This window comes from Macaca nemestrina, chromosome X (assembly GCF_043159975.1).
Source record: "Macaca nemestrina isolate mMacNem1 chromosome X, mMacNem.hap1, whole genome shotgun sequence".
Classification (NCBI taxonomy): Eukaryota; Metazoa; Chordata; class Mammalia; order Primates; family Cercopithecidae; genus Macaca; species Macaca nemestrina.
This window is the reverse complement of record NC_092145.1, coordinates 138,604,649-138,631,261: the sequence shown is the minus strand read 5'-3', so window position 1 is coordinate 138,631,261 and position 26,613 is coordinate 138,604,649. Positions and strand designations below refer to the sequence as shown.

Here is a 26,613-nt window from a genome sequence, read left to right as displayed (position 1 = left end):
AAATAGTAATACACCAAGTAGAGTGTTTATTCATAAGTAGATACATGGTATACAAAAGAGCTAGCTTGTTATTCAATATTGAAGACAGGGGCTCTTGATTGAACTTAGAAGGTTGGAGAGTAAGGGAGTGGGGGAACTGCAAACCTGGAGGTGCTAGGAGCTAAGTTCTAAGGGTCAGACCCAATATATATAGCTTGGCTTTGTTGGAAGGAAGGAATGAACAGGGCCCTTGGTGAGAGAAGACAGGAGATAAAAGATGTTGAAATCCATTGGCGAGATTTTTGACTTGCAGCAGGGAATGCTAAGGTTTCTGAGAAGTGGAGCAACAGCCTGCAAAATGCTATGCATGGGAATATTGGCTGAAAAAAATGAATGGGAAAGCAGACAAGGGGGCATTTTTGTAGCATAAATATTGCCACACATTATGAAAAGTTTCCCGTGAGTTAGCTTGAATGTTGTAGGAGGAAAGAAACATTTCACTTTAGAAGATTGTGGACTAAATTTAGGTTCCTTTGACTAAATATAAGTTCCTCAGCATGACTAATGACACAGGATATGTGCATCCTGAGAAAGACATATACACCCACAATGACACTTCTCCACCTGCCCACACCCAGGTCCTGTTTTACAAGGTTGGTATGTTTAAGTGTATTTTACTTTGCAGTTGTTCAGAAGGATTGCATATTTTTGAAAAACTATTTCCTGAAAGAGGATGACTGTTTGGAAAGGAAAGAAAAATCCTAGCTGGCTTTGGTGGTAACAGTTGGGAGGCATACCCACATGAGCTTTGGTGGTAACAATTCCTGAAGCTTCTCCAAGGATCCACGTGTTCCTGCTGTTGGTTGCCAGAAGCCAGAATAATAATGGAGCTGAGAATATGGGATTTTAGTGAGAACTTCCAGGGGCATCCAGATTTCACAGCAGAAGCAGATGACTCAGATGTCCTGCACCTTAGAGAGATAGGTGAATCCCTTACCTTTACCATACACTGAGTTGATCAAGGGCAGAATGGAAGCCCTATAAAAATTAAAAAGTTGTTTGCATGCTAGCATTCATAGTGGAACCGAGTTGAAAATTTTATCCTTGTATTCCATACTCTCTGATTAGATGGTTTCAGCTGTGCTCTCACCCCCAATTCTGAGAACTTTTCAACTGTGACTGAGGTGTGGATGGGTCAAGCATCTTTACAATGTGACAAAATCCCCATTTCTCCTCTGATTTACTACTAATGGGGAGATATTTCAATTCATTACTGTGAAGTGAGCCTTTAATAGATTTAAAAAATTGTAAGAGTATATCACCTAGGGAAGGACCTAACAGGGCTGGGCACTTTATTGAGGTGACCTTATTTAATAATATCATTAGTTATCATTTATTGGACTCTGAACTGAGCTCCCAACAGGTAAGATGTAAGATTTATCTGCCTTTTACAGATGAGAAAACAGGCACCAAGCAGTATAACTAGCCCAAGGTCACACGGCTGATATGCAATTGAGCCAGGATTAGATTTGGCCCATTTGACCTTTACCACCTGGTAAAAGCCCTGAAAACTAGAAAGGTGATATTATTCCTGTTTTACAGTTGTGCAAACTGTGGCTTAGAGAGGTGTATTAGTCTGTTTTCACACTGCTACAAAGAAATACCTGTGACTGCGTAATTTATAAAGGAAAGAGGTTTAATTGACTCACAGTTCTGCATGGCTAGGGAGGCCTCAGGAAACTTACAATCATGGCAGAAGGGGAAGGAGGCATGTCTTACATGGCAGCAGGTGAGAGAGAGTGAGCAAGAACAGGGAAAATTGCCTTGTAAAACCATCAAATCTCTTGAGAACTCATTCATTATCAGGAGAACAGCGTGGGGGAAAAATGCCCTCATGACCTAATCACTTCCCATGAGTTTCTTCCCTCAAAACATGGGGATTATGGGGATTAAAATTTGAGATGAGATTTGGGTGGAGACACAGAGCCAAACCATAACAAGAGGTTAAGTAATTTACCCATATTCACACAGTTAGTGACCGATAAAGATAACTTCCAGAGTGGTATTGTCCAATAAAAATACAATGTGAGTCACAAATGCAAGTCACATGTGATTTTATGTTTTCTAGGAGCCACATTTTAAAAAGTAAAAATAGTAGCAGTTGGAATTATATATTTTATCTAACCCAATATATCCAAAATATTGTCATTTCTACATGTAATCAATGTAGAAAACTTATCCATGAGGCATTTTCTCTTCTTTCTTTTCTACTAAGTCTTTGAAATGTGGTGCATATCTTAAACTTACAACACTTCTCCATTTGGACCAGCCAGATTGCAGGTACCCAGTAGCCTCACAGGACTACTGAAAAGAACAGTTCTAGAGTGGTGGTTCTTGACCCTGGCTGTGCAGTGGAATTACTAGGAAGCTTATAAAACACAGATGCCTGAGGCCCATTCTCAAAGATTCTCATGGAATTGATCTGGGGTGCTGCTTGGCTGTTAGGATTTTTGTTTGTTTGTTTGTTTTTTGAGACAGAGTTTTGCTCTGTTGCCCAGGCTGGAGTGCAGTGGTGTGATCTCGGCTCACTGCAAACTCCGCCTCCCAGGTTCAAGCGATTCTCGTCCCTCAACCTCCTGAGTAGCTGGGATTACAGGTGCGTACCACCATGCCTGGCTAATTTTTGTTTTTTTAGTAAAGACGGGGTTTCACCATGTTGGACAGGCTGGTCTCGAACTCCTGACCTCAAGTGATCCGCCCTCGGCCTCCTAAAATGCTGGGATTACAGGTGTGAGCCACTGCGCCTGGCTAGATGTAAGGATTTTTAACCACCTCCGTCCCCACCAGGCGTGCCCAAACTAACTGAATAGAAAACTGTAACCTTTGTACATTGGCTAAGTTTCTGTGAGTTTTCTGAGATAAGAACCATTCAAAATGACCACTCTGGCAGTATGCTTTGCTAGTTGACATTAATGAATGCCAAGCAGTGCCCTAGCTAATTTCTTAATTTCTCTCCATTTACATTCCCCAACATGTTGACCAAGTCCCCAGAATAACATAAGAAAAGAAGAGATTTTTTTTTCTCCTGCTGATTTACACATTGGTCTGGATACATACCACTGAAAGTAGATTCAGACATAAAATTTTACTCTTTTAATTGGGGTCAAAGGTGTTGGTGTCAGCCTGGAATCTCTGAGCTGTGGAGAAGAGGAAGCTGGGGTTTGAAAGCTGCAGGTGGCTGCCAGAATGAGACAAGTCTAGTGGGGAACGCGTGGGAGGTGCTGGGTGAAGAAAGGAGGCATTTGTGGTTCGCCTGAGGTCTGAAGGCTGCACAGCCCGCTGTGTCTCAGGACATTCACAAAGCTGCCCTCGCCAGAGGCCTCGTGTCCACCTTCCCACTGGACCAAACTTTTGATTCTGCCCCTGAACCCTGGATATGAAACCCAATACTCAAGAATTAAAATGTCTCATCTCACCCAGAGGTTCAATTGCCCTTAAAATGCTTTTGAAGTCATTTGGAATAATTTCTATATTGGCTTCTTTCCTTTAAATCCAAATATAACTTCAATATTTCTGACATATTTATTACTTTCCAGAATGAAAATACTAGCTCTTCTGAAGTGGTAGCTATTTAGTTATATTCAATTTTGTTAGTTATGTTTATTTGACTTCAAATTAAGCCGAAGAATATACAAACACTGCAGAGTCTTCCACAGCCTTACCAAAATTAATACTGTATTTCATCAAATCAAAAATACTGTCAACTGTAAGATGTACCATTGTTTCACATGAGCTAAAGAGTAAGCTATTACACGATGCTTTTTTATCACTTGGAATTTTATTTTGTGTTCATTGAAGTTCTTTTAGCCTTACTTAGACATTACTTTTAAAAAATATTTTAACTTTTATTATAGGTTTGGGGTACATGTGCAGGTTCATTATATAGGTAAACTTGTGACTTGGGGGTTTGGTGTACAGATTATTTAGTCACCCAGACACTAAGCATAGTACCTGATGGTTGTTTTTTTTTCTGAACCTCTCCCTCCTCCCACCCTCCACCCTCAAGTAGGCCGCAGTATCTGTCGTTCCCCTCTTTCTGTCCATGTGTTCTCATTATTTAGCTCCCATTTATAAGTGAGAACATGCAGTATTGGCTTTCTGTTCCTGCATTAGTTTGCTGAGAATAATGGCCTCCAGCTCCATCTATGTTCCTGCAAAGGACATGATCTCATTCTTTTTTATGGCTGCATAGTATTCCGTGGTATGTGTACCACATTTTCTTTATCCAGGCTATCATTGAGGGGCAGTTAGGTTGATTCCGTGTTTTTGCTATTGTGAATAGTGCTGCAATAAACATGTGTGTGCATGTCAGACATTAATATTTATCATTGTTTTACATCCATTAAAAAGGAGAACAAAAGTAAAAAGATTGCTTGAAGTACTTCTAAAATTTCTTCACAGAGTCTCTATGATTTAAAATCATCAATGTTTTTGTTTTCTCACAAAATATTGTGCTCTCTGTCTCTCATCAAGAACAGTGGCAATTCAACATTTCTTGAAAAAGTACTCCCTAACTGCCTCAGGGATTTTTGTCCAAGATGGCCTTTTTGGATATGCAGTAAGTTTTTATTTCATTGCTAAGTCATGATGAAATTTTCCTGAAGACATTTTAAGTGGCAATTTACCAGCCATGTACCCGACTCATTTGAAATGCCAACACTAAGAATGGCTATGATCAAATTCCTGTGTGGACAGGCAATGGTAACTACATTGTGACTATGCCTGGTGGATGGTTCGAAGATGGATTCCAATTTCAGTGATGTTAAGATGTGAAATAAATGTGCATCTTAAAACTGATGAAATATGGCATGTAAATTATATTTCTGAGAATCCAGGCTTTCCAACTGCTTGTCACATTCACCATGCTTATTTGCTTTAAACAATTTCGCTGAGACTTGTGGGATTCCTTGCCTCAGCATACCTTCGCTTTAGTGTACAATGGTATATAAACAACACTCCCTCACTTCCTTCTTCCACTTACTCCAATTTGTAGCTACAAAGCTGTACTTTTGCAGCTTTGTAGTTCATCTCAACCTTTAATGTACATATGAACTACCTGGGAATTTTGTTAAAATGCAGATTCTGATTCACTAGGTCTGAGAAAGGACCTGAGAGTCTTTAGTTCCAGAAAGTTCTCAGGTGATGCCCATGCTGCTGGTTTGGGGACCACACATTTAATAGCTAGACTTTAGTATGTCTAAGGACATAGTATGTCAGTGAAGAAATTCAGTACCTCTCCAGGGTACATGGATGTTTAAATTTTTCTTCCATTTGTATTATTATTTTGATGAAAACGTATATATTGCAAATTTCTTTGCCTTGCATTGGGTAAATGCAAAGACAGCAGGAATTTTGTATGTCTGATCTTACGGTACAGGGAGAGAGATTTTTTCCCCCTTAATTTGTTTTATGAAAGATTTGTTCATTTTCTTTTCCTTTGCTTTCTTTCTCAAACTTGGGAAACGAATTTATTAGGAAATCTGCATGTAATTGCAGATTAATAACCTACCCATTAATACCACATTAGTTCATCATGATTAATAGCATCTATGTGAATACTTAATGAATTTGTAATGATGGACTATTTGCTTTAAAGTATCAAGAGAATATTCCATGTAAAAAGGCACCACCCGTAACAGGAAAATTAATTATATGCTGTTTGGATAATAGCTTGTCACAAACAAGATATGTTTATTTGGAAAGCCTCATTGGTATTGATATTTGCACAGTGAGAGGTACTTTTTAAAAACATTCATGAATCGTTTAATTTGCAAAATGAGAAGGAAATTTTATTTTCATGAACAGTTAAAATAGGTGTAGGGACTGATATTTATGAAAGAGAGCAGCACAAACACAAATATGTGCTAATATACTCACAAGTTTGCCTGTGTCACTAGGCAGAAAGACTTCCTATAGTGGCCATTTAGATTAAGTTCCGAATTGAACTGCTTCTGCTACCCACTGGTCTATTCTAAATTCATAAGTCCACTTCCTCAAGGCCCAAGCATTTCTTTTTTCTTTTTTCTTTTCTTTTTTTTGAGACGAAGTCTTGCTCTGTTGCCAGGCTGGAGTGCTGTGGCACAATCTCGGCTCACTGCAACCTCCGACTCCCTGGTTCAAGCGATTCTCCTGCCTCAGCCTCCCAAGTAGCTGGGATTACAGGCACACGCCACCACGCCCAGATAATTTTTGTATTTTTAGTAGAGACGGGGTTTCACTATGTTGGCCAGGATGGTCTCGAACTCCTGACCTCGTGATCCGCCTGCCTCGGTCTCCCAAACTGCTGGGATTACAGGCGTGAGCCACCGCGCCCGGCCGGACCAAGCATTTCTTGATACTAATTTTATTTCTTTAGAGAATCATTTGTTTTCTTTATTGTCTTCACTCTAATTCTGTGATGTCAGCAGTCACCATTGTTTATTTCTGTCTTTGCCCTATATCTGAGGAAGTGAAGGTCAAGAAGATTATGTGACTTGCCCAAACTGATCCAGCCATATAATTTGTCCCCCACAGATTATGGGTCTCTCATTTCAAATGTCTCCAATTTTAACCACGGCGGAAAGAGTTGCAAGCGCAGAGACTCTGTCCAGCTGGTGCCTTTGAGGAAACCCAAGAAGCCCAGTGCGATTGGAGCTCTGAGTTGGAAGGGAAGAGGGATAAATGACAAAACTGAAGAGAAAGGTGGGGGCAGAGCATACAGGCTTTTTAGGCCATGTAAAGATTTTAGACTCTATCCTAGGGCAATGGGAAGGTGTTTGTAAATGTCATGTCGAGGGATGCAATGAGCAATATGCTTTGCTAGAGCGTGCTGCTGTCTGTGGAGAATGGCTTGGAGGAGGTAGCCGACACATGGTGACCAATTCATGCTTTTCCAGCCTCATCACACTGACCTGTTTTCTAGCTTGATATCCAAACGAAGGTAGAGTTTGACTTCCTTGTTACAGGAAATACCAAGGCATGATTGTTTATCCTTTTTTCTATTTTCTCCTTAGGTCAACATGAAAGATCATTGCTGCTTTTTTGTTGCCCTTGATTTCTTTGAACTTAGGAAGGTATTTTGTCAAGCACCCCCACTCATGGGGCAAAATCCTCCAGGGAAGCCATGGCAGCTGCTGGTGGGCATGGTAGTTAGCACTCGTTCTACCAGCACTTTTGCCCCTTTGGGTTCACTGCTTGTGCCAAAGGTGCTGTTGCTTCCCCGCTTTTGGGGGAGATGATTCTGGATAGAGAAGGAAAAGAAAGGCTTACTCCTAATCTCTCACTGTCAGAAACCCAGTTCTGGAGGAGTTAGTCTCCCTCGACCACACATTGTGGTTTGAACAGCCAGGAATAGAACCCCTCCTTCTCTCACCTCCTCACAGAAGGTGGGAGTGAAAACAGGGGTTAGTTGGGAAGTGGCTTTTTAAACCTATGTTTACAGTGTTTTGATGCCACTTTCATAGACGAGGGAGGAATTGTCTGAAGCTTAGATTTTTTAGGATTTCAGGGATGTGATGTTTATCTCTCTTCCTCTCTTGAGGGTGTGATATAAACTGGAATTGAAAATAGATAGCCGGCTGGGCGTGGTGGCTCATGCGTATAATCCCAACATGTTGGGAGGTTGAGGTGGGTGGATCGCTTGAGCCCAGGAGTTCGAGACCAGCCTGGGCAGCATGGCAAAACCTCATCTTTACTAAAAATAAAAATTAACCAGGCACTGGGGCACATGCCTGTGGTCCCAGCTACTCAGAAGGCTAAGGCAGGAGAATCTCTTGAGCCCAAGAGGCGGAGGTTGCAGTGAGCTGAGACTGCACCACTGCACTCCAGCCCGGGCAACAGAGTGAGGCCCTGTCTTGGGGAAAAAAAAAGAAATACCCTGTATGGTATTATTTCTTTCACTTTGAGAGTCTTTCTGGCATACTGTTGATATTTTTTCCACTCTTGAATCTGTGAATCAACCCTCACATCGAACTCCTATTGCATTTTACGTTTAAGAAAGGAACTTTTTAAAACTGAGGTTGGCAGAACTGAGAACTAACTTAGACCTAAATGGGCCAACGCAAGGAGAGTGTTTCCAAAACAAAACAAAGTGTTTAGTGTCCTCCTTGAAGAATGTTGACACCAAGTTAAAATGGAGCTGCAGAGTAAGGAAATCAGTAAAGACAGGACAAAAGCTCCTTTTTTTTTTTTTTTTTTTTTGAGATGGAGTCTTACTCTGTCACCCAGGCTGGAGTGCAGTGGCGTGATCTCGGCTCACTGCAAGCTCTGCCTCCTGGGTTCACGCCATTCTCCTGCCTCAGCCTCCCGAGTAGCTGGGACTACAGGTGCCTGCCACTGCACCCGGCTAATTTTTTTTGTCTTTTTAATAGAAACAGGGTTTCACCGTGGTCTCGATCTCTTGATCTCATGATCCACCCACCTCGGCCTCCCAAAGTGCTGGGATTACAGGTGTGAGCCACCGCGCTGGCCAAAAGTTCCTTTTTTGATTTGAGATAGGGTAGGAATGGCAGAGGTGGGAATCTGGGCTGGTGATGTTTCCTGGGATTGCAGGCATCAAGAAAGACCGGTGAGTGCTGTTGGTTTAAAGTAGTGATTATCAAAGTGTATTCCCCTGACCTGCAGCATCAACTTTACCTGGCAATTTGTTAGTAATGCAAAATCCTGGGCCCCACCCCAGACCTACTGAATTAGACACTCAAGTTAAAACACAGCCATTTGCATTTTAACAAGCTCCCCATTTTTTTTTTTTTTTTTTTTTTTTTTTTTTTAATTTTTGAGACGGAGTTTTCTTGTCACCTAGCTGGAGTGCAATGGCACGGTCTTGGATCACTGCAACCTCCACCTTCCGGGTTCAAGCGATTCTCCTGCCCAGCCTCCCGAGTAGCTGGGAGTACAGGCACCCACCACCATGGCCAGCTAATTTTTTTTTTTTTTTTTGTAATTTTAGTAGAGATGGGGTTTTACCATGTTGGCCAGGCTGGTATCGAACTCCTGACCTCAGGTGATCCGCCTGCCTCTGCCTCCCAAAGTGCTGGGATTACAGGCATGAGCCGCCGTGCCTGGCCTAACAAGGTCTCTTGATTTTTCCAGTGTACACTCAAATTTAGAAACCACTGGCTTAGACTAGAGCAAAATGTGAGGTCAAGCCTTGAGGACCAGCCAACTTTGTTCTGTTCTAACCTCACTAGGCCTCCTACCTCTGGTTAGGTGCCTCAGGAATCTGTGTCCCTGGTCAAAAATAGGGTGACAGGACAAAAGGAGTAGATGGCTCGTCACAAAGTCATTCCACCACTGCAAAAAGAAGTTATGATGTAATCAGGGAAGGTCTTTCCTTCAGTTATGGTGGAGAGATCTGTCGGGGAATTCCATGAGGGCATAGCTGCCTCTGGTTTAGCCACTGGGGGCCCACTCTCACAGGAAAGCAACTTGCAGAATTTTTCTGGGTATCTGATGGTTGAATTAACCGGAGTCAGAGACCTGAGTCCAAATCCAAGCTCTAACCTTTACTAACTGAGTCTCCTTGGACAAGTTCTTACAGTTTTCTTGCCTGTAGAATGGAGTTATGATATATGTTTCTTAGGATTGCTGGGAAGGTTAATTGAGGTTGTGTATTAATATAATACACCTGGCACAGAGCTGGCGCTTAAAAAATGAACACTGTCATTACTGGTCCTTGGATGTCTTAGGATTGTTCAGGAAGGACCATTGCAGGGAGTATATAAACACACATGGCTTTTTCCTTGTAACGTTAAGATGGATAAAATAGGAGTTAGAGGCCAGGTGTGGTGGCTCACATCTGTAACCCCAGCACTTTGGGAGGCCAAGGCAGGCAGGTCACTTGAGGCCAGGAGTTTGAGACCAGCCTGGCCAATGTGGTGAAATCCCGACTCTACTAAAAACACAAAACAATTAGCTGGGCTTGGTGGCAAGTGCCTGTAATCCCAGCTATTCATGAGGTTGAAGCAAAGAATAGCTTGAACCCGGGAGGCACAGGTTGCAGTGAGCTGAGATCATGCCACTGCACTCCAGCCTGGGCGACAGAGTGAGACTGTCTCAAAAGAAATAGGAGGGAGAAAAAATATATATAATTAGAGTTAGTAGTAAAAATGTGATATGAAAAAACTGAGGATAGATTTATTTTAAACCTCACGTTTGGCACAGACCTTACATGGAATGATCTGCTAAGATACAAAATATCTAAATAGGAAAGCTATTTATATTGAGTTAAAACATCAGATTGGCAGATTCATTGTAATGCTATGCTATCAAAGAATAATGCTAAAATTGAAATTATTTTGAAGTCTAACCTTGATAATTATAATTCTTACAAATTCACTTATAAGTGAACATAATAAAAGAGTTACCTTCTGTTAGAGTTTTGTAGTATCTAGCAATTTTATATAATTAATTTCATTATGGACAAAGAGGTCTTTTGTGTTAAAAGGGGACATTTTTGTGTTATTTGGTAACCCATGATTTAGATTGATTTAGAGGATATTAATCTCCTTAAAATCATCTCTGCACCTTTTTCTTAAGCTGATGCTTAATCAACAATTATCATTTATAAGATGATCATAAAAAATGAACAGAGAAAATAATTCTGACAGCTTCTATCCCTATATTTAGGTGGGAGTTTTCTAGAGGAATGAGAAATATCAACTCTTATTGGCTTTTCAGTATGTCAAACAGTTAATCCCATGCTTGACTGGCCGTGGGGCTGAGGAACCGCCAAGCTGAGCGTCACACAATTCGTGTAAAAGTATATGAGAGTTACAGGATCCACGGACCATGACTTAGTTAACTTGAATTTTATTTTTTAATGAGAATAACAACAAGCTTTGCAAGCTGATTTAGAGTCTGCAGGTTTAACTGCATAAGGGTTTAATACCTTTAACACCCACGCAGTGTGAGTTAGAAAAATGAAAATTTTCAGTATAGTAAATAAACTGAGGAGCCTGGAAACCAAATTGAAATCTGTAGCCTAGAAAATCAACAACGGCTAAAAATAGTAGGATTAGAGGCAACATTCAACCGTAGACCATCCAAAGGTAGTTTTTAAGTACCACCAAAGGTGAAAGCAGGCCATGATATAAGTTTTTAAAAAGTGTGGGTCTAGAGAACATCCTGTTCATTATGTAGATGTGGAAGCTTAAAGTATAGATTTGGTTTTCCAGAGTTTTAATTTTCCATGTTCTTTCTTTCACCAGAATCAGAGGGCACTCCCTCTAATTTCCAAAAGAGAAATGTTACCGTAATCTGCCCGAAATTGAGAATTTACCTTGGTGACATTGATGTGAAGATTTTAGAATGCAATTGCTGGCTAGGTGTAGTGGCTCATGCCTGTAATCCCAGTGCTATGGGAGGCTGAGTTGGGAGGATCACTTGAGGCCAGGAGTTCAAGACTAGCCTGGGCAATATAGCGAGACCCCCATCTCTACAAAAATAAAAATAAAACAATTAGCCACGGCATGGTGGTGTGCACCTGTAGTCCTAGCTACTTGGGAGGTTGAGGTGAGAGGATGACTTGAGCCCAGGAGGTTGAGGCGAGAGGATGACTTGAGCCCAGGAGGTTGAGGCTTCAGTGAGCTTTGATTATGCCTGTTCTCCAGTCTGGGTGACACATAAGACCCTGTCTCTGAAAGTACCCATTAAGCAAATCAAGCAAATGTCTCCGGGATTCACTGGTCTCTTAGCAAGTAGCCAGAGGACCCCTTTTAGAATAGGCACATGGAAATATTGTAGGGTCAGGAGAAAGAACACAAAGGAGGGTGCTTTTTAAGAGTTCCTGTGCTCCTGAGCCACTTCATTCAAATGTCAGCTCAACATCAAGGTTCTTGGTAGGTTGTTGCTCACAGACCTAAAACTGCATATGTGGAGTTTTTGAGAAATGTATTAGGTGGATATGTCTTAGATATTGTAGAAACTTTAAATGATTGGCCTGAGCTCCAGATGGCTGTTATGAACTCTTGACTGAGCAGGGTACTATAAAATCCTCAAAGGCCTCATCCTTCCTTTGGAATTTCCTTTTTGTATTCTAGAGCACTCAATAAATGTCCTGTCTGAGCAGCAGAATTGAATTGAGTAAGGATTGATAGTCCTCCTTCAGCTTCTGAGCATAACTAAGTATTTTTTTCTCCCCAGTATAGAAGACCAGAGCATTGGGAATGGATGATAAAGCTGAGACAATTGATGAAAATAAAACTTAGGTACCCTTAAAACTGGCATTCATGAAAACAGATGAATGAAGTCTTGGATTGCATTGTATGATATAGGGACTGAGATGTGAAAAAAAGAGATTGTGGTGTTAGTATGATCAGGGCATTGCTGATTGTAAAAAGAAATAATAAAAGTAGTCCAGCTTCTTTCTCATAGTTCTTTTTCAACTGGATGAAAGTCTCTCTCAGACTTTCCTTGTCAGGAATTCAACTCAGCGAACATTAACTAAGCACCAACCATGCCAAACTCTGGGTCCTGGGTGTTCAAACATGAATGTGACCCAGCCCCTGCCCAAAAGAGTATTCAATCTAATGGAGTATAGCCGTTGTTAATGCCAGTGTTTCATACCAACAGTATTTCTTGGTGATACTATTTGAGGCCCAATAACCAAAAATATCTTTATTATTAAAATTCTCACATGTTTCATCCCCTTTGAGACTAGGCTTGTGTTACAAAGGCATGGTTGTCCACACTGTGGTCAAAAACAAATTTTAGATGGACTATAGATCTAAATGTAAAACAATAAAGATTTTAGAAGAAAACGTAAACTATCACTGGGCGCAGTGGCTCATGCCTGTAATCCCAGCACTTTGGGAGGATGAGGTGGGTGGATCACCGGAGGTCAGGAGTTTGAGACCAGCCTGACCAACATGGTGAAACCCCATCTCTACTAAAAATACAAGCTGGGCGTGGTGGCTCATGCCTGTAATCCCAGCAGTTTGGGAGGCTGAGGCAGGTGGATCACCTGAAGTCAGGAGTTCGAGACCAGCCTGGCTAACATGGTGAAACCCCACCTCTACTAATAATACAAAAAATTAGCCGGGCATGGTGGCGCATGCCTGTAGTCCCAGCTACTCGGGAGGCTGAGGCAGGAGAATCTCTTGAACCCGGGAGGCGGAGGTTGCAGTGAGCCAAGATCGTGCCACTGTACTCCAACCTGGTGACAGAACGAGACTCCATCTCAAAACAAACAAACAAAAACAAAAAAACAAAAAATAGCCAGGTGTGGTGGCACATGTCTGTAATCCCAGCTACTCGGGAGGCTGAGGCAGGAGAATCTCGTGAACCTGGGAGGTGGAGATTGCAGTGAGCTGAGATCGAGCCACTGCACTCCAGCCTGGGCGACAGAGCAAGACTCCATCTCAAAAAAAAAAAAAAAAAAAAAGAAAAAGAAAAGAAAATGTAAACTGTCTTCTGAGTTTGGGATAGGCAGAGATTTCTTGAACAGGACATGGTTACATGTGGTAACCATGGAGGAGAAAAATGGACAAGCTGAACTAAATTAAATGATTTCAGTTTATTACAAGATACCATTAAAAATGAAGTCTATGTAATAGGGGATATTTTATAATATATTCAAAAAGGACTTGTATGTAGAATATAGAAAACGCTTCTACAAAACAATAACAAAAAGGTAGATTGCTCTATAAATATGTGATATAGACTTGAATAAGTATTTTACCATAGAGGATGTTAGTTTTCTTGGTTGGGGGTAGTGATTGGAAGGGAGCACAAGGGGCTTCTGGGGTTCCAGTAATTAATAATGCTGGTTACTTGAGCATGTTAACTTTGTGAACATTCTTCACATTATGATCTGTGTACTTTTCTGTGTGTTGTATTATTTGTGTACTTTTCTGTACTTTCATTGAAAAAGTTTACATTAAAAAAATGCTTTGTTGTCCAGGATGAAGAATGTGAGCAAAATATTTTTGGAGGTTAACACTGATTGCAAAATATGTCTCCCCATTTAGAACTGCCTCTACTATAGAAGCAGAGGAAATGTTGAGAGCATGGGGCTTTGCAAGGTGGCTAGAGCAGGTCCAGTTTGTGAAATAGTCCTACACACAGCCTGGCAGTGTCTTAGGTTAGCGTAAGTCCTTTGGCCACCAATATCCTGAGAAGCAAGCAGGAGAACAAAACCAATTATGGAGGAAGCACTGGAAACAAGCTTGATTACTTGACAGTTTTGTATAGGGCTAATTCTGCCTGTAATCCTGTTTAAGTCACCACTTATTGATCCCCGTTATCATGTGCCCAGGCACGGAGATGGGGGCTTTCTGTGCATTAAACATTTTAAATCCTCAGCACAATCCTGGGAAGCATGTACTCTTATTATTTGACTTTACAGATTAAGGAACTGGGGCTTAGAGAGATTAAATAACTCGCTAGAATTCCAGCTAGCAAGTTGCAGCAAGCTGCAGCTGGAACCCATGTCTGTGTGATTCCAAAGCACCCCCCCCCCCACGTCTATTATGTTGCCTTAAAAAAAAATTTTTTTTTATTTGATGAAACATACTTAGTTTTCAAATTTGATGATCAGAAGAACTTCTCAAACCAATTTTAAAGTCTGAGGTTTGCTGTGCTATAGTATTTTTATTTTATTTTATTTTTTGAAATACAGTCTCACTCTGTCACCCAGGCTGGAGTGCAGTGGCGAGATCTTGACTCACTGCAACCTCTACCTCTCGGGTTCAAGCAATTCTCCTGCCTCAGCCTCCCGAGTAGCTGGGACTACAGGTGTGCGTCTCCATGCCCAGCTAATTTTTGTATTATTACTAGAGGCGGGGTTTCACTATATTGTCCAGGCTTGTCTCAAACTCCTGACCTCGTGATCTGCCCGCCTCGGCCGCCTCGGCCTCCCGAAGTGCTGGAATACAGGCATGAGCCACCGTGCCTGGCCTGCAGTTTTACCAACTGCAGTTGTCCTTTGCGGTTGTAAGGTGGTAAGAAATACCTGGGTGGAGTGGGTTGGGGATTGAGAAATCCTCCAAGAAACAACACAGGCTATGATTGGAATGCCCCTGTATGGGTGACCCATGAGCCTTTCTCAGTGCTTTGGGGACATTTTAATAACTTGAGTAATTACCTGTGGTAGGCAGGCTTTGTTTTCTACTCATTAACTCTCCAGGCTACATTTTGTTCTTCTTACTGCTAATTCACATGCAGAGATACCTAAAATGGATGTTGTCAACTGATTGCCACATCACTGTCTGCATATCAATGCTCTCCTGTCTGCCTGGGCTCAGAGAGAAGGAAAGAAGAGAAGGAAAAGGGTATGACAAGGAACTTGTGATAGCCGAATCTGTTTTAAAAGCCAAATTCTGGTACAGAAACCAGAATTTTGACATATACGAATTATTGATACTCGTGCATGGCTAGTGTTTTGCGATTGCCCTATTTAGCATATGCTGGTCCTCTTTTTCCCTCCTTGTGATAGATAGCACGCCTTGGGAGCAGACACAGGTAAATGTTTCATGCTTTTAGTTCTTTTTGCTCCTGTGGCTTGTTTGGCCCTTAGGGCATTCATGCTTTTTAGCCCGTGGAGTGTTTATAGCATCAGAACATCATCACAACCCTAAATGAAATTTGGATTATTTACTTCTAAGTATGTTTCCCAAACAGTCTAATGACTGTGTAAGCAATATAGTGGAAGGGCACAGGAGCCGATTTGAATGGAAATATATGTGGATATGGCTTTAGATCTTTTTGTCTATTAAAAAAAGTCTCCTTTAAAAAATCCTTGGGAACCTGGTGCGGCGGCTCACGCCAGTAATCCCAGCACTTTGGGAGGCTAAGGTAGTCGGACCACCTGAGGTCAGGCATTTGAGACCAGCCTGGCCAACATGGTGAAACTCCATCTCTACTAAAAATACAGAAAATTAGCTGAGTGTGGTGGTGTGGGCCTGTAATCCCAGCTACTCGGGAGGCTGAGACAGGAGAATTGCTTGAACCCGGGAGGTGGAGGCTGCAGTGAGCTGAGATCATGCCACTGCACTCCAGCCTGGGCGACAGAGTGATACTCTGTCTCAAAAAAAAAAAAAAAAAAAAAAAAAAAAAAATCCTTGGGGCTAGTTGTCTTGATTTTATTATTATGATGATACACAAGAAAGAAACACCAAACAATCTGAAATAATTGAAAATACATCCAACCCAATTTAATTTATTTCACTGGAATCTATCTAGTTATATGGACTCGTTTTAGGTATAGGTGCTTATTTTTAAAAAACTGGACAGGAGCTCTGGGTTGCATTTTTTTTTTTTTTAACTGTAGAACTTCTAGTTTAGAAGGAAGATTCCTCTTCAGGAGATATATAATTATGTATTAATTTAATTAGTGCTGTACATTGTGTCTTGAAGCTGTTCAGAGTATCATAGGAACATCTGTTATACTGTGGTTATGATGGCTGCTAGGTTGTTTCCCCAAATGCCTTGACAAGGCAGTTTGACATAGTTTGGTGAAGGCAGTGACCTGGTGCTGCAGTCACCACAGGGATTTTTCATCTTGGCTTCACGTTGGTAGACTGATACTCTCAAGTATGTTCAACGTTCTCTTTTTCGGGAGACCGTTGTTTTCATTGAGTCCTGGCTTTCCTCTTTCCTTATTTAATGAAATAGTGACAACTATCATTTTCTACCTTCAAACATTATTATTAGTGATTTTATAAATAGAAAATTATTTTCCAGTTGGGCCTATGTCTGTGCTGGCAACCGTTGTATACACATGGACTCTTTTAGATGTCTAGGACTTTGCATGTGTAAATGGGCAAGTTTTCAGGCAATTCGGGTAGATTTTCCAATCTTGTCTCTCCATTTCCTGTCTAAAGAACTTCTTCCATGTCCACAGCATATTTATTCAACATTGGATAAAACTTCTAATGGGAAATTTCTTCCGGGTGACCTCCCTGAGAGACTGGGCTGTGGAGAAATCTCAAGAAACACAACCCCGATGAAATTAACTCCGTTGAGAATATTACTTGGTCCAGGAACAAGGGACAGAATTCAGTTATTTTTGATTCTTTTTTTTTTTTTTTTTTTTTTGAGACAGTCTCGCTCTGTCGCCTGGGCTGGAGTGCAGTGGCCGGATCTCAGCTCACTGCAAGCTCCGCCTCCCGGGTTTATGCCATTCTCCTGCCTCAGCCTCCCGAGTAGCTGGGACTACAGGCGCACGCCACCTCGCCCGGCTAGTTTTTTGTATTTTTTAGTAGAGACGGGGTTTCACCGTGTTTGCTAGGATGGTCTTGATCTCCTGACCTCGTGATCTGCCCGTCTCGGCCTCCCAAAGTGCTGGGATTACAGGCTTGAGCCACCGCGCCCGGCCATTTTTGATTCTTGAACAAATGAATTCTGTTTCCTTTTGTGTAGGTGGCAGAAGAAATTGACCCCTGTAGAAGATCCAGTCTCAGTTGGAAATTGAACTTTTGGTTTCTTTTGAGTTAGGAGTGCCCTGGATAAGAGAATGTAAATCTGTTTTTGTTTGAACCTCATGCAACTTGGAATCTGTTCTGTTGTCTGCATATCTTTGATAGATCTGTCTTTTCCAGGGTTGTCTGTCTTTATATTTAATTTTCTGGAGGTTGGAATTGTGATTATCAAATGACTTCCAACTTGGCAGCACATGTGGGTGGATACTAATGAATCCTTTCTTAACCTTCCCAGAACTTTTGGAGAAATCGATCAGTAGAAGGCGGGACACGGAAGCCATACAGAAAGCCAAAATCCTTTATTCATCCTGCATGAATGAGAGTGAGTGATGAAGAAAACTAAATAAAATATTTACCATACCTATCCTTTAGAGTTCTATTAATGTTTTAATATATTGTTTGAGGAAGAAGAGAACTACTAAGAATTCTATTAATGTTTAAAAGTGTTAAAGGAATGATTGTCAAAGACTGGATTTTGACTAGTCCCATCTTAGTTAATGTTGTTACTGGCTTGGTGGAGAAAATCATCTTATTTATATGGGTTGGATTCTTTGGGTATCATTTACTCCCTGAGAAACTTAGAAAAAGTCAGCAGGGCAAACTCTACTGTATCTGATTCAGAAACCAGAATCCAGAAGCCAGGCCAAGTCTGGCTTGAGAAAGAGACTGGGAGGGAGTGCACCTACTAGAGCCTAGAGAAATCCAGATTCCTAGGCATGCCAGGTTCCTGTGTCAGCCTAACAGGCATCTTTGTTGGGTCCTTAGCCCTGTCTCAACACCTTGGGTCTGATTGGAATTAGAACAGATACTGGTCACTTGACCTAGTCTGCCTTCTCAAGGCCATTGCAGGATGAAGCCAGTGCCTGTGGGAAGTGTGTCAACTGGTCTAGGATTTGGGGTATCATGTGGTGAGCTAGAAAAGAGCAATAAAAGACAGGAATCTGAAGCATCACTTCTTCGTTGGGTAGTGACTGGCTTTATTGAGGCATTCCTTTAGTTAGCGTTGTACCTTAGTCCCACCAAGTATTATTCATTGACTGGGTTCCATGTAGAGAGTCCATGTTTATTTTAGTGAATATCCAGCAGTTTCCCTGGTCAGCTGTCCTGGCAAGAACACTAGATGTAGACAGTCACATTGAAGTGTGGATTGTAGGTAGTTCTGTCTCTGTGATTATGCTCATCTCACCCCACCTCTTTTACCTACTCCCTAACGGCTGAAATTTTAAGTTGGAGCCTTATGGGAATTTTGTCTTGAGAAGATGCACTTGAATTCTAGTGTGTTGATCTAGTTTGCAATTCTAACTTTCTCTTCATATCTGCTCCCTTTCAGAAGCGATTGAAAAAGCAGATGCCAGGCCACTGCTACACATCCTACGGCATTCCCCTTTCCGCTGGCCCGTGCTTGAATCTAACATTGGCCCTGAAGGGGTTTGGTCAGAGAGAAAGTTCAGCCTTCTGCAGACACTTGCAACGTTTCGTGGTCAATACAGCAATTCTGTGTTCATCCGTTTGTATGTGTCCCCTGATGACAAGTCATCCAATGAACATATCTTGAAGGTATAATGAGGACCCATTTATCTTCTTTGCTCAGTCCTAAATTAGCCTTTTGGGGTGCCATCCTGGGGAAAGAGACTCATGCTGCCTTAGTGAAATAATAACATAAAACATTTTTATGGAATAGTAGAATCTAGAATATTCCCTTCTCCCGGATTTGCAGAATGTATGCCATTACCACACAAGTTTTGTAAGCCTTTTGGAAAACTAGTGAATTAGTTTCCAGTGATCTGTGATCTGGCCCTCCTATGCCTACTCAGAGCAAGTCTAAGGTTCCTCAATTCCAGTGGGAAGGGGACTACAGGTCTCCTGTTGTTAGCAGAGACTTTCTGTGCCCTGCTCTTGTCCTTGCCTCCTCATTCTCTTGACAGGAGACAACACATGCCATGATTTTTTGTTCCTCTTTCACTAACATTTTCTTGTGCACACACCTAAATTTTAGTTATCAAATTCACTCTGAATCTCTCCTCCCTCCTTTTCAAAGATGCAGCAAAACTTGTTCTGTTCCAAGTGCTTGCTTGCATTTTCTGTTGGAAGACTAACCATGTCTTCCGTAAAGCAATGGGCCACATGGACATACCCTGAGGCAGAGCACATTGGTAAAATCAGGAGCCTGTCCAAAAACTACCAACAGCTACAGACTCACCAATGAAAGAGCTATGCAAGAATTCAAATAACATTCGTCAAATAGTTTTGTGCTTTGATCCTGCTCGGTTTTATTTTGTTTTACTTCCACAGTTACTTTGACTGATAGTGAAAATGTTATTGCATGACTGATTTTCTCCCCAATTCTGTCCTTAGTCAAATCAGAAAATATTAATGAAATATTGATATTCAAATTTTAGACAGGTATTGCCCTCATCTCATGTATTTTAACCTTCTAAAATCCAAATCTTAAAGTTCATCTTTTGATTTAGACCAGAGATTGGCACATTTTTTGGGTAAAGGGCCAGATAATACATATTTTAGGGTTTGCAGGCCATCTGGTCTCTGTTGCAACTACTTAATTCTGCCATTGTGTCTGGGAAAGCAACTGTGGACAACAAAGGTATGGCTGTGTGGCGGGCTGGCCCATTGGCTGTAGTTTTCTCACCTCTAGGTTAGACAATGGAATTCTCAGTAAAAATCTTGGGTCATTGAAAGGACTCCCCTCTACTCAGGAGGAAATTCTGAGTTCCAGAGACAATTGTGTTTCTATGTTTGGTGATGAAATGAGCCATCTTCTAATGCTATCAGGATAAGATGTGCTATGTAAGACACAGTGATGATAACCCATCTGATCTCTGTACTGTGTTGATATATCACTCATTTTTTGAAACTAGGTTTTAAGACTATCATGATCAATTCCAGAACTATTATGATGTTCTTTCAAATACCTTAAGTGGTGTTTTGAAGTAAACTGAAGGCTGTTTTCCAAACTTGAGTTTAAGTTTATGCATTCTACTGAGTGATAGAAGATCTTGATTCACACACAGATGAATAATTGCAAATGGTAGCCATTTTATTATCTTTCTCACCTATTTCTGGATCTACTCAATTGAATTTATTTCTTTAAAGTTTTTATTATCAAAATGTGATACAAAATTAAAGAATAGAATAATAAACTCCCATGTATCCATCAACCCAACTTCAACAACTCTCAACTTTCTGCTGTTATGTTTCTTTCTGCGGTTATGTTTTAATCGAGACCCCTCCTTTTTTGGGAGGTGGCTAGAACGTTTTATAGCAAATTAAAAATATATCATTGCATAGTAAATACTTCAGTGCTTAGCTAGCGGAAAGGACTATTATCACAACCAAAAAGATAATCATAATTCCATAATTAACAGCGAATAACTAGTTAATTTTCAACTTTTCTGATTGTCTTAAACATGTCCTTAAAAAAACAAAACAGTTGGTCTTTGATTCAATCTCCAAATAAGACTCACAGGTGAACTTAGTTGATATGTCTGTTGTACTCCACAAGGGATCCCCCTATTTTTGTTTTTTTAAACCACATTTATTTGTTGAAGAAACTGGAGTATTTTTCCTGTAAACTGTCTTACATTCTGAATTTGACTGTTTTCAGGGTAATCTAATAGCTGACAAAAGTTCTTGTTTACAGGAGAATCACAGCTTAAAAATGCAGAATAAATAATAGGAAGCTATCTATTTAAGAAAAAATCCCTAATGAAAGGATGGATCTAGGTAATTACCATCAATGGCTGCTTAAAACTATTAGGTAAATGGTTGATTGGGAAATTCATGATAGAGCAGACCGATATCACCTGTACCCTAATATCAATGATAGCATCACTAAAAGTGGGGCAACTGGATATCGTGTGCCTCCTGGTATCAGTTGGAAGTGCACACTATCACCAGTGATGTTGTTGTGCCCCCACAATTGAGCCTCTAGTTTTAATACGAGCTTACAGAAAACATGAGGAATAGAGAAACATGGTAACCAGTTTTTAATAGCTTGCCTTGTATACTTAATATTCAATTAAACTGATCCTAGAAACGCTAAAATGTCAATGATAGAATACTTTCCAAATGTAAGGAGGCACCCATGTACTTATTATTGCTCTCTTTTGCCAAGATGGCAGCTTGTTCCAAACTGGTATTTAACGTTGTTTGGCATTTGAGTGTGGCAAACGTTTGCTTAAGTTCTGTTCCTGTTTGTACCATTTTACATGACTGAATATTCACATATCTGAACTAATTGCCTTCCCTCAGATATAATATAACTATAGTCTTCCTGATGACACATTTACAAGAGTTCGAGCATGTATCTAGAGGTGGTAGGAGAAGCTTTATTCTGAGAGCTACATGAAACCCAATGAACCTGATAACAAAAATTAGCGTACTGGTGCCTGCCAAAGTTGTAGAATTTGCAAGTGTTGCTTTTTTATTCATTTAAAAATAGTTAAAACTATAAAAGACAAAATCTAATTGGATGAACTATTTGGAGCCCTCTCTTATAGGTTTTATGGAATATAGTTAGAAAACTACTGGTATAGTTAAAAAAAAATAGGCTTTGGTATTTAAAAGATTGAGGTTTGCAGTTTAGCTCTGTGATTTACTCACAGAATATCCTTGTGCAAATTACTTCACCTCCCTGATCTCACTTTTCCCATGTGTACGGAAGGGTGAATTAGAATTTACTTTTAATTGTCATTGAGATTCGAATGAATTGACTTTTGTGACAGTTTTCGTGGTAGATCCTGGTCCACAGTAGCACATGATACAAGGTTCCGAACCTACTTTTCAAGGATGACTGAGCAACTGGTCAGGACCATTTGGAGAATGTTTTTCTTTGACATGTGTACCTGATAGGCCTCTCAGAGCTCAAACTCAGTTGTGCAAGGAATAGGCATTTTGTTTACTCGACCTAATCTTTGACTCTGAGCTCCCACCCAACCTTTTGGTGGGAAACTGAACCTTAGTCTAGGCATTTACCTCCCCTCTTGGTGGCCCCATTTCTCAGTCTTCTCCTAGGGTACTGGGAAACTCCAATACCAGTTATCTGGTTTCTGAGAAGAAATCCACTATGGAACCATGTAGCCCCTTCAAGTGTGCCCCTCTGATGCTGAGGTCCTGCGACTCCCATTCCTTCTCGGATCCTGCCATGTTTCGGGGACACTGATCAGTTCCTCTGCTTATGAGAATCCTTGACTTCTTTTCCTGCTTGAAAGATCCTCTTTCTGCTCTGGGAGAAATCCCTGTTACCTGAAACTCTCTTCTGTCAATGTCCTTAGGCTTCCTTTTCCATCAAATTCAATTTTCCTCGGTGTGCCTAGCTTTTCTCATCCCACAAACCCACAGGAATAAGAGAATGGCCTTCTGGGCAGGCACAGCACTGTGGGCATCCTTTTGGGTGAGCAGATGGTGCCTTTGGGTGAAGAGAGAGGCACTGTTTCTAAGGGGTAGATATAGCCCCATGCCAAAGACACGCAATTTGGCCAGCAGGGATTGCTCCAATCTATACGACGTACTTCTGCAAAGCTCCCCTTTGGCGAAATGACACAGGGTTTGCTACAGGCTTAAATGAGATAAAGGGATTTCAAAAATACAGAAAACAATAGAAGTTAGTGACCAAAAATATTATCTTGCTACACATGTTTGCATTTATTCTATGTCAGGAGATAGTAAGTATGAGGATTTAAGGTACAATAAAAGACGTGAGTATATGTGATCCTGAAAGAGTATTTGAAAGGCCAGGGTTGCCCCAGTATGTATTTGCTAGTTAATGAAGACAACAACTTAAAGTCATCATCTCTCAACAGCCCGCATTTTTCTGGCTCTCAGTAAAACTCGTAAAAAATAGCAAGGAGAAACTCTAAGAAAATTGGAAAAGTTTCTTTCTCTTTCTTTTTCCTTTTTTCCCAGGAACTGACAGAACATAGAATTTTATTTTATTCTTGTTATTTTTTATTGATACATAACTACACATTTTCATGGTACATGTGATAATCTTATACATTCATAAAATCAAATCATGGTAACTGGAATATATCCAATAATGGGATTGCTGGGTCAAATGATAGTTCTGTTTTAAGTTTTTGCAGAAATCACCAAACTGCTTTCCACAGTGGCTGGACTAATTTACATTCCCACCAGCAGTGTATAAGCATTCCCTTTTCCCTACATCCATGCCAACATCTATTATTTTTTGACTTTTTGATAATAACTATTCTGACTGGTGTGAGATACTGATGTATCTCATTGTGGCTTTGATTCGCGTTCCTCTACGGATAAGTGATGGTGAGCTTTTTTTCATATGCTTGTTGGCCACATGTATGTCTTCTTTTGAAAAGTGTCTGTTCATGTCCTTTGTCTACTTTTTAATGGGGTTGTTTGGTTTTTGCTTATAAATTTGTTTATGTTCCTTGCAAATTCTGGATATTAGACCTTTGTCGGATGCATAGTTGGCAAATACTTTCTGCCATTCTGTGGGTTGTCTGTTTATTCTGTTGATAGCTTCTTTTGCTGTGCCGAAGCTCTTTGGTTTAATTAAGTCCCGTTTGTCATTTTTTGTTTTTGTTGCAATTGCTTTTGGCGTCTTTATCATGAAATCTTGCCCAAAGCAATTTACAGATTCAATGCTATTTCTATCGAACTACCAATGACATTGTTCACATAATTAGAAAAAGGCTATTCTAAAATTCATATGGCATCAAAACAGAACCTGAATAGCCAAAGCAATTCTAAGCAAAAAGAACAAACCTAGAGCCATCACATTACCCGATTTCAAACTATAGTGTAAGGCTGTAGTAACCAAAACAGTGTGGCTGGTACAACTACAGACACATAGATAGATGGAAACAGCCCAGAAATAAAGCTGCACACCAACAACCATCTGATCTTTGATAAAGTCTACAAAAACAAGCATGGGTAAAGGACTGTGGTGCCAGGATAACTGGCTAGCCTTATGCAGAAGATTGAAACTGGACCCCTTACTTTTATCACATACAGAAATCAACTCAAGATGGATTAAAGATGTAAATGTAAAACCTAAAACTGTGAAAACCCTTGAAGAAAATCTAGGAAATACCATTCCAGACATAGGCCCTGTACTATATTTTGAAGTCAGGTAATGTGATTCCTCCAGCTTTGTTCTTTTTGCCCAGGATTGCTTTGGCTATTTGGGGTCTTTCGTGGTTCCGTATAAAATTGAGGATTTGTTTTCTCTTTTGTGAAGAATGTCAATGGTATTTTGATAGAGGTTGTGTTGAATCTGTAGATTGCTTTCAGTGGTATTGTCATTTTAACAATATTATACTAATTTATAAGCATGGAATATCCTTCCTTTCTTTGTGTCCTTTTCAACTTCTTTCATCAACATTTTATAGTTTTCTTTACATGAATCTTTTATTCCATGGGTTAAATAGATTCCTAGGTGTTTTATATTGTAAATGATATTGTTTATTGATTTCTTTTTCAGATTATTTGCTTTTGGTGTATATAAATGCTGTTGATTTTTTTGTATGTTGATTTTGTATACTCCAACTTTACTACATTTGTTTATCAGTTCTAATAGTTTTTTGGTAGAGCCTTTAGGTTTATCCAAATATAAGATCATGTTATCTGTGTACAAGGCTAATTTGACTTCTTCCTTTCCAGTTTGGAAGCCCTTTATTTATTTTGCTTGCCTAATTGCTCTGGCCAGGACTTCTAATATTGTGTTGAATAAAAGTGGGCAAAACAGGCATCCTTGTCTTGTTCCACATCTTAAAAGAAAGGCTTTTAATTTTTCACCATTCGGTATGATGTTGGTTATGTGTTTGTCAGATATGGCTTTTATTTTTTGAGGTGTGTTCCTTTTGTACCCAGTTTGTTGAGGGTTTTTGTCATAAAGGGATGTTGAATTTTACTGAATGCTTTTACAGAATATATTAGAATGATTATGTGATTTTTGTTTTTGGTTCTGTTAATGTGATGTGTTTATATTTAGTTACTTGCATTTGGATTTTCCATTTTTTTTTTGAGAAGGGATCTCACTATGCTGCCCAGGCTGGACTTGGGTTCAAGTGATCATCTAGCCTCGGCCTCCTGAGTAGCTGGTACTACAGGTGTATGCCACTGCACCCAGCATATCATGTCTATTGATTTGTGTATGTTGAACTATCCTTGCATCCCTAGATTAATCTCACTCCATCATAGTGAATGATCTTTTTCATGTATTGTTGAATTAGGTTAGCTAGTATTTTGCTGATAATTTTTGCATCTATGTTCCTAAGTCATATTGGCCGGTAGTTTTCTTTTCTCCTTGTGTTCTTGTGCAGTTTTGGTATCAGGGTAATGCTGGACTCATAGAATGAGTTTGGAAGTATTCCCTTCTCTTCAGTTTTTTTTTTTTTTTTTTGAAGAGTTTGAGTAGAATTTGTATTACTTCTTTAAATGTTTTGTAGAATTTAGTAGTGAAGACATCAAGTCCTGGGCTTTTCTTTGATGGGAGACCTTTTGTTATGGCTTCAATCTTGTTACTAGGTATTTGTTGAGGTTTTCTACTTCTTCATGGTTCAATGTTGGTAGGTTGCATATGTCCAGGAATTTATTCATTTCTTCTAGGTGTTCCACTTCGTTGGCATATAGTTGTTCATGATAGTCTCTATAATTCTTCGTATTTCTGTGGTCTCAGTTGTTATGTCTTCTTTTTCATTTCTGATTTAATTTATTTGTGTCTTCTCTCTTTTATTCTTAGTCTAGCTAAAGGTTTGTTGATTTTCCAAAAAAAAAACAAACAAACAAACACCAAATTTGTTTCATTGATTTTTTTTGTGTGTGTTTTTATAGTCTAAATTTCATTTATTTCTGTTCTAATCTTTATCTCTTTCTGTCTACTAATTTGGGGTTTGGTTTGTTCTTATTTTTCTAGTTCCTTGAGTTGTATCATTAGATTGTTTGTGAATCTTTATTTGAAGTGTTTCAACCTTTTTGATGTAGGCTTTTATTGCTATAAAATTCCTTTTCAGTGCCCCTTTGGCTGTATTTCATAGATTTTAATTTGTTGTATTTTCATTTTCATTTGTCTAAAGAAATTTTTAAATTTCTTTTTTATTTTTTTCATAGACCCATTGGTCATTCAGGAGCATATTGTTGAATTTCCACGTATTTGGCCAGGCATGATGGCTCATGCCTATAA

At 40.0% G+C, this 26,613-nt stretch overlaps 1 protein-coding gene across 2 annotated transcripts in view; it reads left to right on the top strand.

The window, feature by feature from the left end:
• Positions 1-26,613, top strand: part of LOC105478221 (phosphate regulating endopeptidase X-linked) — a 222,883-nt gene that overhangs the window by 27,657 nt on the left and 168,613 nt on the right. For both annotated transcript variants that reach the window (XM_011735347.3, XM_011735348.3), the window contains exons 4-5: positions 17,671-17,757; positions 18,766-18,992. In XM_011735347.3, the coding sequence (XP_011733649.1) occupies positions 17,671-17,757; positions 18,766-18,992 (314 nt within the window). The remainder of the gene's footprint in view (positions 1-17,670; positions 17,758-18,765; positions 18,993-26,613) is intronic.